Source organism: Hyaena hyaena, unplaced genomic scaffold (assembly GCF_003009895.1).
Source record: "Hyaena hyaena isolate Hyena2069 unplaced genomic scaffold, ASM300989v1 scaffold_256, whole genome shotgun sequence".
Taxonomy (NCBI): domain Eukaryota; kingdom Metazoa; phylum Chordata; class Mammalia; order Carnivora; family Hyaenidae; genus Hyaena; species Hyaena hyaena.
In genome coordinates this window covers 1,694,986-1,711,441 of record NW_024080885.1, presented here as the reverse complement: position 1 = coordinate 1,711,441, position 16,456 = coordinate 1,694,986, and the positions used below count along the sequence as shown (strand labels likewise).

General features: G+C 41.9%; 2 protein-coding genes across 5 annotated transcripts in view; one reads left to right on the top strand and one right to left on the bottom strand.

Annotated features, from left to right (window-relative positions):
• RPGRIP1 (RPGR interacting protein 1) overlaps positions 1 to 1,040 on the top strand; it is an 85,643-nt gene extending 84,603 nt beyond the window's left edge. For all 4 annotated transcript variants that reach the window (XM_039245257.1, XM_039245256.1, XM_039245255.1 and 1 more), the window contains one exon: positions 862 to 1,040. In XM_039245257.1, the coding sequence (XP_039101188.1) occupies positions 862 to 974 (113 nt within the window). In that variant the 3' untranslated portion in view covers positions 975 to 1,040. The remainder of the gene's footprint in view (positions 1 to 861) is intronic.
• Positions 1,041 to 1,272: 232 nt separating this feature from the next.
• The window catches only part of SUPT16H (SPT16 homolog, facilitates chromatin remodeling subunit), a 40,654-nt gene continuing 25,470 nt past the window's right edge, over positions 1,273 to 16,456 (bottom strand). Inside the window, exons 11-26 of the mRNA XM_039245229.1 lie at positions 15,673 to 15,738; positions 15,462 to 15,557; positions 15,237 to 15,352; positions 14,994 to 15,147; positions 13,625 to 13,752; positions 12,886 to 13,021; positions 12,654 to 12,780; positions 12,287 to 12,405; positions 11,501 to 11,626; positions 11,052 to 11,164; positions 10,689 to 10,764; positions 10,168 to 10,337; positions 4,000 to 4,129; positions 3,377 to 3,506; positions 3,173 to 3,250; positions 1,273 to 2,550 (exon numbers count right to left, since the gene is read on the bottom strand). Coding sequence (XP_039101160.1) covers positions 2,405 to 2,550; positions 3,173 to 3,250; positions 3,377 to 3,506; positions 4,000 to 4,129; positions 10,168 to 10,337; positions 10,689 to 10,764; positions 11,052 to 11,164; positions 11,501 to 11,626; positions 12,287 to 12,405; positions 12,654 to 12,780; positions 12,886 to 13,021; positions 13,625 to 13,752; positions 14,994 to 15,147; positions 15,237 to 15,352; positions 15,462 to 15,557; positions 15,673 to 15,738 — 1,911 coding nt within the window. The 3' untranslated portion in view covers positions 1,273 to 2,404. The remainder of the gene's footprint in view (positions 2,551 to 3,172; positions 3,251 to 3,376; positions 3,507 to 3,999; positions 4,130 to 10,167; positions 10,338 to 10,688; positions 10,765 to 11,051; positions 11,165 to 11,500; positions 11,627 to 12,286; positions 12,406 to 12,653; positions 12,781 to 12,885; positions 13,022 to 13,624; positions 13,753 to 14,993; positions 15,148 to 15,236; positions 15,353 to 15,461; positions 15,558 to 15,672; positions 15,739 to 16,456) is intronic.

Below are 16,456 nucleotides of genomic sequence, written 5' to 3'. Positions count from 1 at the left end.
CCCCCCCCCCCCCCCCCCCCCCCCCCCCCCCGCTCTCCCTCTCTAAGAATAAACATTAAAAAATTTAAAAAAATTTAGTTTGAGAACAAGCACACACAAGAGAGCATGAGTGGGGGAGAGGGAGAGAGAACCCCAAGCAGGCGCTGCTGTCAGCACAGAGCCCGACACTGAACTAGAACCCACAAACTGTGGGATCATGACTTGAGCTGAAATAGTCAGACGCTTAATGGACCGAGCCACCCAGGCGCCCCTATTTTTACCTCTTAAATGTTCTGAATCTGTATGTACCTCTCCATCCCATTATACTTCAACCCCTTCACTTCTCTCCTGAATTGCTACAACCACCTCATAACTACCCTCCCTGATATACTCAGGCTCCCAATTATATTCTCCAAATAATGGTGAGAACTAGAACTTAAATAAAAATCACTTCTAGGACACTTCCATTAAAACCATGTTCCTCAGAAGATAGGCCTTTATGGCCGGGCCCCTGCTCACCTACGCAGCTTCACTCCTGCCTCTCTTCTCAGCTTTCCGAACTCCCCGCGTTCTCATGTCTTGTCCTGTGCTCAGATCTGACTTTCTGGACCCTGTTCAGGCAACCCGTTCCAATCCCTCCACGCTGGGGTAGGTGCTGCTTCTGTGTGTCCCCAAGGTACCTTGAGTTTCATCACAGCCCCTCCCACACCCACACTGTACTGTGCTGGGAGGGCCTTGCCCTCCCTTCCCTCCACGAGGCTGAGTCCCGAGAGGAGGGACGTTAGTACTGCCATCACCTAACACGGCACATGGCAGGTATTTAAGTGCTTTTTAGTTGACTGATGCTGCCATCTGACAGGTTGCCTTTTCCTTTCCCAACAGTTGTCAGCCCTGAAGATCAGGCCACCCGGATAGGAAGGCTGAAAGTGTCCCTTCAAGCTGCTGCTGCCCTCCATGCCATTTACAAGGAGATGACACAAGTTAAGTTTTCGTGATGGAGCAAGGACTAGTCCATTCTAAACTCTCTGAGGAACCATAGTAAAAATTCTCTTATAAACTAATTTGGTTTACTGTGATGTCTGGTGTCTCTACCTAATAATGAAAGCTTAGAACAGTCAAAGTTAATTTTTGTGATCCTCACTATTATTCTCTAACGTCTTAGCGCGCTCTCAGGTGAGAAGGGACCTGCTCTCAGGAACTGTGCAAAAGGATGGTCACAAAAGGTAAATTTACAAAAACAAAACAACAACAAAAAAAACCACAGTTTATTTATCTTTTAGTTCTTCCAAAATTGAAAATATCAAGTCCTACTGCTAAGGAGAAAACAAACAAACAAACAAACAAAATCCGAGACCCCTCCCCCCCTCTTCTCTTACGGTCACAGAACACAGGAGGAACTGCAGCGGGTCAGGTGGGTACAGAGAACCAGGAGGGGGAGGGTGGCAAGATAAACTCCCCAAATACTTAAAAAGCTGTTCAACAGAAACTGTGATAAATACAGGACAATGCAAGACAAGTAAAAATAAGGAGCAGCAGTGACGAGAGGCTGTGTTGTAGACGTGCCTCCCTTCCTCTTCTCTTTTCTCATCAGGGTATTCTAGGCCCAAGGCATGACCCGCCCCTTCCAGATCTAAGTGTGGATTCCTCTGAGCCTCCTTCTAGATTTCACTAGAAGCAGTGTGGTGAGGCACGACCATTCTTCCTCAGACACGTCAGAAAAGGACCTGAGGTGACTTTGCTTCTACCATTGTACCTGTGTCAATTTGTAAGGAGGATGAAACCAAGCCGGGGAGTGTCCCTGTGTCTCGTCTTCCAAGGCAGCAGAAACACCTCTATCTGCACAAGGCAAACAGGCAAGAAAACTCAGACGGAGGTACCGGCCTGATCTGCCCGACTAGCTCAACTGTACGGTTTATCACAACTATCGGCAAACTCCAAGAACATTTTCTTGAGCACTGCAAAGATGGAACTTAAGAGAGATGTGAGGAAGGTCATGGCAGTGGGGCAGGATGGAGGACTGAATCTGCCGGTCAAGAACCATGGTACAGGCAGGTAGGGGTCACCTCGTACCAATGCCTTGGAAACACAGCTTTGAGACATCAAAGAGTAGGATGTCAGAAGCCACCGATGTCCTGGCGGAAGGTGACAGGAAGAGAGGAATGAAACGGTATTTATCAACAGCGGAAGCCTCTGCCCTTCTTCAAGAACACCTCCTCCCTTGCCATCTGGATGGGGCCACTGGCAGGTGTCCTGGGGGGCTTGGAATTCCCCGAGTAGATTGGTCCACACAAATGGCCCCCTAAACCCATAAACACAATGGCAAAACTTCAAAAGGAAAAAAAAGGAAAAATACAGTTTCTATGTCATGTAAAATTTGTAGGGGTTGGCTGGATAAAGAATGGAGCTGAGGACCAGAGTTCAGAAGTTACTTCCTCTTTTTCTTGGGGGGTGCAGAGCTGTGTCTGGAACCACGGTTAGAGCCACGGCCTGAGCTGTGCACAGATGCCTTCCTCTTCCGGCTCATGCTTCGACTCTGTTCTTCTTCTTCCTCGTAACGACTTTCACGGTCCGCTGAACAGGAGAAAGAGGCATTACTAGTTAGCTACAGGTGAGCTCTGGTACCTAATAGTACTTAATAGCATGAAATAACACAGGAAATGCCCTCTGGAGTCTAACTTAAGTTCTGTTTTAAACTTCCCTGAGCCTTGGTTTATATTGTATATACAACGGAAAATTGTTTTGGATTAAATAAGGTAAGCTATGCAAGGTATGGATCCCGGTGCTTGGGGTCTAGTAGATAATACTTCCCTTTCACCGTTAGCCTCTATCTAGCATTTAGTTTCAGAGTAACTGAATTACTATTACAAAAACCTTCCTAACCTGGAAGAGGCCCAGAGAGTTAGACTATTATAGGACTTAGACTTGGAAACTGAATAGCCTAATTCTGGAGCCTTCCAAGACTATGTGGCTGTCACAGCCACGGGCCCACTGTGGGTGTGAGCAGAGGAAGACTGACTTGGAAAGTATGGACATGTTCCAGAACTCGTTTGATCCTCTGGTTGATGAATTCGTAGCTACTGCTCCCCATCAGTTTTATAGTGTTCTTTTGGTACTTTTCTTAGTCAAAAAAATCTCAAAATACTAAAATCCATTAGAAATTTGTGCCTTAAAAACAAAACAACAAAAAATTTACCTTTTCGGGCTTCTTCCTCCAGTTCATCCCAATCCTTTCCACTCTCTTCTTCACTGCCCAATGATTCCTTGGAATAGTCTGGAATAAAATTGATTTAAGCATTAGTCATTAGGAATGGAATGACACAACTCTTCCCTCCTTTATGGGGTCCAAAAATGGTATCAAATTAGAAAGCCATGAAAAATTTTCCCTAGAGGGACTAACCCGATTCTTCAGCTTCTGATGAATAATCTTCATCACTATCTTCCTCCTCCTCTTCATAGTCATCTTCTGAAGGATTGAAAGTCTCATCTTCGATTTCAGACTCTGAATCCCCTTCCTCAGCATCACTTCCCTGGTGATTTACAGTTAGCATAATACTATTTACTCGGTTCTTTCTTTGACCTTCAAATTCAACCCACCTAGCACCCCAACATTATTTCTATCTTACATTAAAAAAAGAAAACCAAAAAACCAAGAAGTAAAAGGACGAATTTACAATTACTAGGAGGATGCCATTACTAAATATCTATTTTGTATTTCTTAAAGATGCACTTCATTCTTCCTTGCCCAGGAAAATTAACCAGAGATACTCTTGGAAATAATGCATTATGTAGAGGTGGGAGAACCATTAGAGACTCCTTAAAAGAACAATTTTATAATTTCAAAGAAATCTCAGTGGCTACCAGTCTCCAATATCAGCTACCTGGAAAACTAACTTGGAGAACAATACAGTAGTACTCAGCTCCTATCTGGTCCCGCACATACTACTTTTTTAGCATTTCCTAGCAGCCCAAATGGTAATGGGCAACGCTATGTACCGGAAAAGAAACACCACACTCACGCACCTCACCCTCAGGTTCTAGGAAAGACCAGCCACCTTGTTCGAAGAAGCCCTCAGGGTCATCAACAATGGTCTTCATGATCTTAGTCCAGTTGAGGGACTGTACTCCTTCTGTGTACTTTAGGTCACAGGAACTAAGAGACAGGACATTAGGAGTCAAAACCAATCCTCCGTATTTTCCAAGAATGCACTGTGTCCTCTTGCTCAGAGGACACAGATAAGTTTCTCTTATATGAGAGCAGACATTCTCTGCACTGTGCCACTAGACCAGACCCAAAAGGCTGATATATGGACTCCCAAAGACCAGCCCTCACGATAGAGCAGCATTCCAACTGAAGCAAGCTTTGTCCTTCCAACAAAGTGCAGCATCTCCTGGTTTTCCATTTTCTTTCTTAAGCACCAATTTCCCTGTTCCTCCTTTTAGCCTTTTCTCCTCACCTATCTGAGGAGAATCACTAGCTTTCCCCTTTCTGATTCCACCCTTATTTGCAAGTAGTCTCAACCCATAACCACTTCTCTGGTTCTTACTTTTCAGCTCTGATCACTTATATGACTGCAGTTAAGAAAAGACAAGTTAACCCTCGCTTTCCCTCCTCAATCTTCCACTGCTTGCTTATGTATTGTTTATTTGATGCAAGGGTATCTGAAGGTAGGAATAAGTTTTTGTTTGTTTAGTAAAGTGCCCTGTTAACAAGATGTTCAAATGACTTTGTTTATTTTTGAGAAAGACAGAATCTGAAGCAGGCTCCAGGCTCTGAGCTCTCGGCGCAGAGCCCAAAACAGGACTTGAACTCATGAAATGTGAGATCGTGACCTGGGCCACCCAGGTGCCCCTCAAACGACTTTCTTTTATCCACTTCTGTTAAGGAGGGCTCAGTCAATTCAAGTGGGTGGGAAGGAAGAGGGAAATGAAAAAAACCAAAAACACCCACAAAGAAATGACAATAGTGAGGATCACAGGAAGAAAGCTTCACAAAACTTGAGAACCACTGCCCCGAATCCATCATAAGCCTCATCAAATACACGGTAACATCCACATCTCACCATGACGGATGGAATAACAAGAACTTCATTTACCTTTTCACTTTAAATAACTAGAAATATAAAACAGCTTTCAAACACTGGATAAGAAGAAAAAAGCATAGGACTATAATCCCCTAAAGGAGGAAATGTACAGGGTTTTGTTTTATAAGTGCCCTAGTTTTCTGCCTGGAGGCAGTTCCCAGGCTGCTATGCAGCGAGGGGAACCCAATCAGAACCGAAGAGAAAGAGAAGGAGTTGGGAATGCTGGGACAGCTAGAATTTTTGAAGCCACGAGTACTGGAGGGAAGAATGACAGAAAAACCTCTGGAGATCTGCAGAGGGATCCCTTTCAGACTGTGGCCAAGAACTGATCTGCACAGACATGAGAGGAAATTAACCAGAGCTCAGCAAAGCAGCACCGGAAAGCAGTAGGCCACACAATTCCCAGATCTCACACCGAACAGGGAATAGTGCCTGTTCCTACCAGCTTTAACAGAAAGACCTTATAACACACAGGGAATCAGAAAGACCTTACAACACACAGGGAATCAGTCCTTAGAAGAGTACTGCCTCAGAGGTGGGCAGATTAGTCCTAGACTAAAAGCTGGTCTGAACCAGCACTATGACTTTGAGAACAAATTTTGAAAGATGAAGTGGTATCCAAGGCACTTAAACATATCCTAGAAGGAAATCTAGAAAAAAAATTAAAAGCTTAGCACCCAGCATGCCTGGGTGGCTCAGCTGGTTAAGTGTCTGACTCTTGATTTTGGCTCAGGTCATGATCTCCTGGTCATGAGTTGGAGACCTGTGTTGGGCTCTGCACTGAGCGTGGAGCCTGTTTGGGATTCACTCACTCACTCTCAGAATGAATTAAAAAAAAAAAAAAAAAAAAACTTGGGGCATCTGGATAGCTCAGTAGGTTGAGTGTCTGACTCTTGGTTTCGGCTCAGGTCACGATCTCATGGTTCATGGGTTTGAGCCCTGCATTAGGCTCCATACTAACAGCATAAAACTTGCTTGGGACTCATCTCTGACCCTCCCCTGCTCATGCGCTCTCTCTCAAAAGAAAGAAATACACATTTTGAAAATAAAAATAAAACCTAGCACTCCAAAATGTGTAGTCACAATGTTTGGCAGTCAATCACAAATTATCAGACATGCAAAAGGGCAGAAGAAAAAGTCAAACAATAGAAACAGTTCAAGTAAATACAAAGATGGTAGATAGAAATATCAGATAATGATGTTAAAAAAAGCTATTATAAAACATGCTCGAAATGTTTAAGACGAGAGAAACTTGAAGATGCTGAGAAGTGAAGAAATGAAATTTGTGTAATTAGTCTGAGGGAAAAAAAGGGAGGGTATTGAGGAAAGAGCAAAAATAGTTGAAGAATAATGGCCAGAACATTTGGGGATGTGATGATCTAAGATCTAAGAAGCCCAATGCACGATATTCATTAAAAAAACCCAAAACAGGCGCCTGGATGGCTCAATTGGTTAAGCGTCCGACTTCGGCTCTGGTCATGATCTCAAGGTTCCTGAGTTTGAGCCCCACATCAGGCTCTGTGCTGACAGCTGGGAGCCTGGAGCCTGCTTCAGATTCTGTGTCTTCCTCTCTCTCTGCACCCACCCGCCCCCTTAAGCTCTCTTTCTCAAAAATAAACATAAAAATAATCCAAAAGAAGGCATAAAAAGAGGAAAAAGCAACAAACACATACGAAAACAAACAGCAATATGGTAGATTTAAACCCAAGCATACTGATAGTTAACATTAAATGCAAATGGTCTGTTTTCACCAATCCAGTTAAAAGTAAAAATTCTCAGAATAGATTAAAAAAAGTGAAACCCAAATATATGTTGTCTCCAAGAAAGCCCCTTTAAACATAAAGGAATGAAAAAAAGACATGTTAACACCAACCAAAATAAAGCTTCAAGTCCATAATAGTATCATACCAAGTAGATTTTGAAACGAGGACTATTATAGGGAATAAGAAGGACATTTCATAATAATGAAAAAAAAATCCACAGAATTAAACCACTAAGCAGACTGACCAACAAAAAGAGGAAATACATTATCAATATTAGGAATGAAAGGGGAAACCATTATAAACTGTACAAATATGAAAGTTGATAGATTAAAAAGACCAGTTTGCTGACAGACAAGAGATGATTCTAACCTTTACGTAGACTGGTCAAAGTAACATAGCCACTTCTGAAAAGGAACAAAATCAGAAGACTTACACTACATGATTTCAAGACTTACTTAGTATAAAGCTACAATAATTGTTACAGTGATGTAAGGACACATATATGCCAATGCAACAGAACAGCATCCAGAACCACACCCTCTCCTACTTGGTTGACAGCTTTTTTTTTTTTAAACAAAGATGCCAAGGTAATTCAGTAACTATTGGACAATCTCTTCACAAATGATACTAGAATAATTGGCTATATTTGGGCAAAGTATTTGACCCTTACACTACAGTACAAAATTAACTCAAAATGGATCACAGACCTAAATCTAAGAACTCAATCTATAAAACTCTAGAAGAAACCAGAAAATTTTTATGATTTTGGGTTAGTCAATTTATTAAACAAGATCTAAAAAACAGAAATTACAAAAGAAAAAGTAGATCAAACAGACTTCATGAGAATTTTACACTTCCAGTTTTTCAGACATTTGAGAAATGAAAAAGCACAGAATCTACTGCAAGAAAACATGTGCAAAACGTCTATCTGATGGAGGATTTATAACCATTTGAAAGAATTCTGACTACTCAGACAAGCAATCTGTTTTTTAACATGGGTGAAAACTAGGAAGATACTTCCTCAAGGATACAGAATGACCCAAAGGCTCCACATCAGTCATCATGGAAATGCAAAGTGAAGCCACAACAAAGGCAGCACTCCACACCTACTATAAGGACCATGGGCCAACTTTAAAAAGAGACAAGGGGTGCCTGGGTGGTTCAGTCAGTTGAGAAAACAACTCCTGATTTTGGCTCAGGTCATGTTCTCAAAATTGTGAGGTCAAGGCCCGCACAAGACACTGAGCTGGGTGTGGAGCCTGTTTAAGATTTTCTCTTGAGCCCTCCTACCCTTCCTCTCAAAAAAGTAAAAAAATAAAAAGACAGACAAAACCAAGTGTTGACTAAAATGCACAGCAATTATAGCTCTTATATACTGCAGGTTTTCCAGAAAATATGATTTGATAGTTTCTTACAAAGTTCAACATACAGACTTTACCACAAACCGTGCGACCTGGCAGGGCCACACTTAGGTCATCTGAATAAATGAAAACTTATGTTTACACAAAGACCTGTATGCAAGATTTATAGCAGCTATTCCTAAGAACCCCCAAGTGGAAACAACTAAGATTTCTATTAAGTGGTAAATGGGTAAATGAAGTATGGAATATCCATGCACTGGAATACTCCTCAGTAAAAGAAAAGAATACAGTACTGATGCACTCAACAACCTGGATAAATTTCAAAAGCATTATGCTAAGTGAAAGATGCAAGGTACCAAGATACTGTATGATTCCATTTATATGAAATCCTATAAGACACAAACCACATAGTGATAGAGACCAGGGATAGGATTACGGGGAGGGGACTGATTTACATAAAGGTATATGAGGAACTTTTAGGAGTGAAGAAGCATTCTACATCCTGATGATGATGGTAGATTCGAGACTGTATACATTTATTAGTACTCATCAGATCATATAAATTGGTGAATTTTATTACATGTAGATTTTGCCTTAATACTGATTTTTAAAAAATCATATACATAAGAAATGGGCAGAAGACATGAATATACACTTTTCCAAAGAAATCAGATGGCCAAAAGACACATGAAAAGATACTCAACGTCACTCATCAAGGAAATACAAATTAAAACCATGATGAGATACTACCTCACATCTGTCTGAATGGCTAAACTTAACAACACAGGAAACAACAGATATTGGTGAGAATGTGGAGAAAGGAGAACCCTCTTGCACTGTTGGTGGGAATGCAAACTGGTGCAGCCAGTCTGGAGAATACTACGGAGGTTCCTCAGAAAGTTAAAAATAGACATATCCTATAATCCAGCAATCACACTATTAGGTATTTACTCAGAGGATACAAGGATACAGATTCAAATGGGTACATGCACCCGGATGTTTACAGCAACATTATCAACAATAGCCAAACTATGGAGAGAGCCCAAATGTCCATCGACTGATGGATGGATCAAGATGCATATGTATGTATACACACACAATGGACTAGTACTCAGCCATCAAAAATGATGAAATCTTGCCATTTTGCAATGACATGGATGGAGCTAGAGTGACTATGCTAAGCAAAGTAAGTCAGAGAAAAATACTGAATGATTTCACTAAGTGGAATTTAAGAAACAAAACAGATGAAGGTATAGAGGGAAACAAACCATGAGAGACTCTTAGAGAACAAACAGGGTTGATGGAGGGAGGTGAGTGAGGGATGGGTGATGGGTTCTAAGGAAGGCACTTATTGGGATGAGCCCTGGGTATTATATGTAAGTGATGAATCACTGCATTTTATTCCTGACTCCAGTATTAGACTGTATGTTAAATAACTAGAAATTACGTAAAATTTGAAAAGAATAAAAAAAAGTCATATTTACAACACAGATTTGTGATATTATTATCACCTACCTGCAAATTTCTTAGGAAAATCCTCAGGAAAACCATAAATTTGCATCCTTCTCACAATTTATTTCTAAGTTCTCTCACCCCACCTCTTAAAAGGAGAGTGACATTTCAGCACTTCCTCTTCACAGGTAATGGCAGGGGTGTGTGGAGTGCAGAGCAAACTATACTCACTGTTACCCAAGCCTCACCCTGTACCTAGAGAATAACATCTCCCTGTTTATTGGAATTCTGGTACTTCTGTGAGATATTCTTTTATAGCTGAAGTGTGTAGATATGGATGTAGATATGGTAAGTATTCAGGAAGAAGTTAATGACTATCTATTAGAGGTCTAAGTCCTGGGCTATAACTCAACCCAAAGGCAGTTTCCTCCCTGAAGTCCACCAGCAGGTTTTATACACAATATACCATGCTTACACTCTGGAATTGAGGGCTCAAGGGGTAAATGGGAGAGTGTGGGCAGACGGACTTACTTCAGCCATTCCTTGATGGGGTCTAGGGAGGCTACCGGAATGGCGTTGATCATCGTCACTTTTTTGCTGTAGTCCTTGTAGACTATCACCATATCGAAGTTCTTCAGGTGAAACTGAACCCGCTCGAAGTGAATCAGCTCCACTTCATCCAAGGTCACCACAAAAGGTGGCTGTCAGGGACAAATGGGATCACTATGACATAAGCCCCCTAAAGTGCGAGCATTTGCAAATACTTTCAGGATCTAAAAATCACTACTGCTTTTTAGGAAAGACTAAAAGCAATGCGATGTACTGAAAAGTCTCAGTAAAAGGATTTGCAAGATCAAGATCTTTCCTCAAGGAGAATAAATATAAGGAAACTATGAAAAAACTTTAAAAAAACTATTTAGACTTTTAAAGAATCATGTGTTCAGTAAGTTCTAAGAAAATCTTCAGAAATAGTAAAAGACTTGGTTTTCAAAACACCCACCCTTTCTTTTCTCTAACAATTTTCTTACTAAAAGAAGGGAAGAAATACTCACCCACTCTGTGGCGTTTACAAGCGCACTACTAGTGGGCTGAAGGAGGCAGGTACTCCTGTAAGGAGCTCCATTAAATCTGAAAAAGTGAGAGAAAGACTCACATAAGACGGGGCCCACTGCAAGGGAAACCTGTTGCCACAATACACTTTCCTTTTCCTGCTGCAAACCCAGCTGCAGCACACTCACTGGAGACAGTTACAGGGGAAGCCTCTCACCCCAGCCTAAACATGGTCATGAGAGAATGGACGTCTCAAGGTTTTTCAATCAAAGGAAAAAGGACATGACCTGTGACGTTAAATTATTATTTAACACTTTTTCTAACAGGCAGATGACCCTTCAGGCCAAAAAGAAGAGATATGTTACCCCAGGTCCCTAAAAGGCACTTCAAATTCCAGTTCCTCTTTAGTTAGAGCCTCTACTTTCTCAATGAAATTTTTAAAGGCTGTTTTCAGTTTGTGCCTCATTTCTCGTTCCATCTGTAGAGGAAAAAAAAATTCTAATTAGCTATAGCTATCACTTCAGTTGTTAATAGTACATCCATTCAAAAAGCCTGAAGTACTCTTATGGTCCTTAATTCTCATTCCTGTGATGCCAGTACGTAATTTACCCCAGGCCACTACACCACTAATTGCACAACTGAGTCTGCAACGGAAGCCTGCCCGATAAGGCCCTGCACTATACCATCCCCACGCATACTTTGAGCTGTTCTGCAGACAGGTGCAGGGGTTATTTACAAAATACAACTACTGAGCTCAGATCTGAACCACAAGCTACCTCAATACCCTGCAATTAAAGTCCTAAATCTCACAGACCTGCTCAGCGTAGAGGTCATCTCGGTCATGCATATGCTGATGTTTCCCCAAGTCCGTGGTGATCTCTCCCACTTCTGTGTAGAACTGCACATCTGTGTGCCTCTTCTTCCCGAACATGATGGCATTCTGGGGGCGCGGAGGGCAAAGAATGAGAAAGAAGTCAGAAGACTCAGGCTATACAACAAAGAGGCAAGATCACAACAAACAACATGAAATACAAATACTATCTACCCTGGATACCACAGCATCTATGTAAAAATAACTAAACCATCCCTGGTGTCATCATGACACTTGGGAATGTGAGAGCATATGAATTTTTAAAAGTACTCCTATTTATTAGAATGGACTTTGGAAATAATGCCAAAAATAAACGGTCTGAAACATTTTTTTATTTCAGAGACAGGAATCTGGAAAAAAACCTATGTTTTGGTGGTCATTATGTAGCAAACCAAAGAAACATACATGATTTCAGACACTGTGGACTTTATAAACATTATCTAATTTTACCCTCTTCATTTTCTGTGATAGGTGGTATTACGCATCACTTGTTTAAAGTTTATATATTTTGAGAGAGAGCATGTGTGCATGCACAAGAGGGAGAGGGGAAGACAGACAGGGAAAAAGAATCCCAAGCAGGCTATCCGTGAGATCATGATCTGAGCCGAAATCAAGAGTTGGATGCTTAACCAACTGAACCACCCATGTCCCCATTTGTCACTATTTTAAAAGAAAAGAATAAAAGAAAGATCTTGCCCACGATCTGACAGCTAGTAAATCAAAGTGTACCTTGAGGTGAAAGTGCAAGACAATAATCATTTCTCCATCGCACGGCTGAAACAAAGCGTGCTTGATGTTATTGTACAGAATATCCACTTTGTCTCCTCGAACAGATGTGAAGCGGAAACCTGGGGGAAAACAAAGGAAGGAGCTAAGCATCAAGCAGCCATGACGTAAGGCCAGAAGACTTCACATCTTTTCTGGCTGATTGGAACAGGGTCACAGAACACTACACAGAGCTTTCCCTTCCTTGTGCCCGTACAGCAATGCACGTAGATTCCTTCCAGCATTTCCCTGACATGCTGTATTAGCCATCTGTCATTTCTACAGATGTGCCCCAGAGACAAGGCCCAGACATGTGAGAGATCATCCATACCATTGACGTGTGCCTCCAGAGAACCCTGCATCCTCTTCTGGGCAATGTTTGGGCGAATGTATAGATCTTTCAGTTTGGGATTGCTCCGGTTTAGATTGATCACTAGGGAGTCTTGTTTCACAATGCCCTAAGCAGAACAAGAATTAATGTGAATCCTCATGTATCTCTGTGTGTCCCCCAAACCCACATATATCCTTTTGCACAGTGGTGCTTTGCTGGTGTCCAGGCTCACCTCTTTCTCCTTCTCCTCTGCTTCCCGGGTCTTATAACGCTTCTGTACTTCTTTTATAATTCGGAAAGCATTCTGGAGGTTCAAGGCAGGTACAGTCTGTTCTCCAGGTGCCTTCATATTTGAAGCTCGGTACGTGCTGTTAAACAGAGGAAGCCAGAACTTACATAAGTATCTTTGTCTGGAAAGCTGAAAAACATCCCCCTTTCTTCTCTCTTAAACACAGCATGTTTTAGGGGTGCCTGAGTGGCTCAGTCGGTTGGGCGTCCGACTTCGGCTCAGGTCATGATCTCACGATTCGTGGGTTCGAGGCCCGCGTCGGGCTCTGTGCTGACAGGTAGCTCAGAGCCTGGAGCCTGCTTCGGATTCTGTGTCTCCCTCTCTCTCTGACCCTCCCCTGCTCATGCTGTCTCTCTCTCTCTCTCAAAAATAAAATATTAAAAAAAAAAAACAAAAAAACACCACAGCATGTTTTAAATGGCTAATCCACTGGGTGGGAAACCATACTTATTTTTCAAATCTGACATAGCCAATTATCCCATTCCACACCATGAAGGAAAAGACTCCACATTTCCCTATTTATGATTCTACTGCAAAACATGTGTAATTAGTCTAACATACATTCATGAGGACTCTAAATTGGGTTCCACCATCAAAACAGTACAAAGCATAATGAAATGTTTCTCAGAGTACCACTCCAACCATCCAGGATGTGGGGATGGCTGTTTTCCTGGGGACTCACATTTCCTTGACGAAAGTGGCTTCTGGGTTAGGAAAGATGTTGCCCTCATTCCTGCCCAGAGCACTGCCTGGGCAATAGAAGTTGATTCGCAAGTAAGTATAATCTCCTTCCACTGACATGCTTATATTCTGCTCAAAGAAAAGGAAAGCATTAACAAACTAAGCAAACGGGTTTCTTTCCAAAGTGAAGGTTAGTAGTTATAGAGATGTTAAAAATAAGTTAGGAGTTAGGAGCTAACTGCTAAACCTAGCCTATAAACCTTTGAGATCTATAAACTACGTTTAACTTACTTTTTTTTAATGATGAAATGTGTGCTTCCAAAAGAATCACTGACATCTCAGAGTACCCTGAATCACATGTCCAACTACATGTTAAAAAATGCTTAATGCTTGGTGGCGCCTGGGTGGCTTAGTTGAATGTCTAACTCTTGATTTTGGCTCAGGTCATGATCCCAGAGTCATGGGATCAAGCCTTGTGTCAGGCTCCACACTAAGCGTGGAGCCTGCTGGAGATTCATATTCATTCATTCTCTCTCTCTCTCCCCTTCCCTGCCCTTCCTCCCCATTCATCCTCTCTCCCTGTAAGAAAAAATAAAATAAAAATATGACCCAGCAATAGCACTGCTAGGAATTTACCCGAGATACAGGAATGCTGATGCATAGGGGCACATGTACCCCAATGTTCACAGCAGCACTTGCAACAATAGCCAAATCATGGAAAGAGCCTAAGTGTCCATCAACTGATGAATGAATTCAAGAAGACATGGTTTATATACACAATGGAATACTACATGGCAATAAGAATGAAATCTGGCCAGTTGTAGCAACGTGGATGGAACTTAAGGGTGTTATGCTGAGTGAAATAAGTCAGGCAGAGAAGGACAGATACCATACATTCTCACTTGTATGTGGATCTTGAGAAACTTAACAGAAGACCATGGGGAGGGGAAGGTGAAAGAGAGAGGGAGGGAGGCAAACCACAAGAGACTCTTAAATACTGAGAACAAACTGAGGGCCGATGGGAGTGGAGTAAAGGGGGAAAATGGGTGATGGGCTTGGAGGAGGGCACTCATTGGGTTGAGCACTGAGTGTTATATGGAAACCAACCTGACAAATTATATTAAAAATAATAATTAAAATAAATGCTTAATGCAAATTGTATTTCTAGACTAAGGAAATCACTGAACTCTCTAACCAAGTGCAACCTGGAAAGGAAGGAGAGTGTTAGCAGGAGAGAGGAGAGCAGGGATTAGCAAAGTGAGAAGGGTGACGTCTGAAGGAGAGACGGTGCAGTCGGAAAAAACTCTATGGAAAGCACAACTCGTAGTTTCAGAACCAGTCTGGATGGAACCTGACTTGATGTTCGTTACCTTGATTGTGGCAATGTGAAAAGGTGTCGCGATACCGAACACAGGCATTATCACGGTCTCATATTTCTTGTCAATATAGATCTTCATTTCCCGAATATGTGGTTCCTTAGGCATCAAAGATGGGTTTTTATAGGACACGTTAGATTTGCGAGCTCTGGAGTGGGAATAAAAACATTTTTTGAGGAATTGCTACAAATCACATGCAAATCTAAGACAACCTCACTGCCCAACACAAACTCTTACTTTTGAATCTGTTGCTCCCCTTTCTGTTCAGTTAGTCGCCTCTTTGCTTCCTCGTTGAGCTGAGCTGCCAGTTCCTTTTGATGCGCTCTCCGCTTCTCTTCCGCGGTCATCTCGTTCTAGAAGGGGACACACCCAAGTCAGCAGAACTGCCAGTCCTCCAGACGTGCCCCAACTGGGAGCCAAAGGACAGAGAAAGATCAGTGTGGATTAAAACCTCAAACTCACTCGTGTTCTCTCTGTAAGCAGTGCTGCCCGAGAACCTCTTCCCAACAGGTCCTCGGCTTCATCTTTCTCCTCCTCTTCCTCTTCTTCATCCTCATTCTTTGGGGGAAAAACATCATAATCAGCAATTCCGGTTTTAACCTTTTTAGCCACTATTACGTTAGCCTTTTCACAGTACCAAACTTCCTACACCACTTGTTTTTCTTCTTCCTACCTTTAGAAAAATCCCTACATTCTTCACTTTCTTCTTCACAGAAGTGAGGACAGTAGCTGGGCCATCCTGGAATAAAAGGAAGAAGTCAGACATTTACAAGAGCATTTAAATAAAGCACTTTCACTTTCTAGCCTATATATAGTTGGCCAATGCTTTGGATACGAAAATCTCTGACAACGCATACAGACTTTAACCTCACAACCTTAAAGGAACTGTAATTTGGGAGGCAACACTGAGATAATAATTAAGAATACAGGCTTGCTGTGAAACCTCCCTCAATCACTTTCTTTTTTTTTTTTTTTGTTTTATTTATTTTGAGAGAGAGAGTGCAGCACACCTGAGTGTGGAAGGGGCAGAGAAAAAGGGGCAGAGAGAATCCCAAGCAGGCTCTGTGCTGTCAATGCAGAGCCCGACATGGGGCTCAATCCCACAAACCATGAGATCTGACCTGAGCCAAAATTAGAGTCAGACGCTCAACCGCCTGAGCCTCCCAGATGCCCTTTGCTTCAATCACCTTCTAGTGGTGCTATCTGGCAACTTACTTCTACTTCTCTGTGCCCCAGTTTATCTGAGAATAAAGTTGTTCTTCACGGGGTATCAGAATTCAATGAATTAATGCATAAAAGTGCTAATAAGAACTCAGAAGTATTTGCTATTATGAACATTAAGGATCACCATGCTAGGTGAAAAAAAAAAAAAAAAAACAGTTATAAAAGACCACATTTGCCCAGAACAAGCAAATCCTTAGAAAGTGGTTTAGTCATTGACTAGGTTTGGGGAAGCT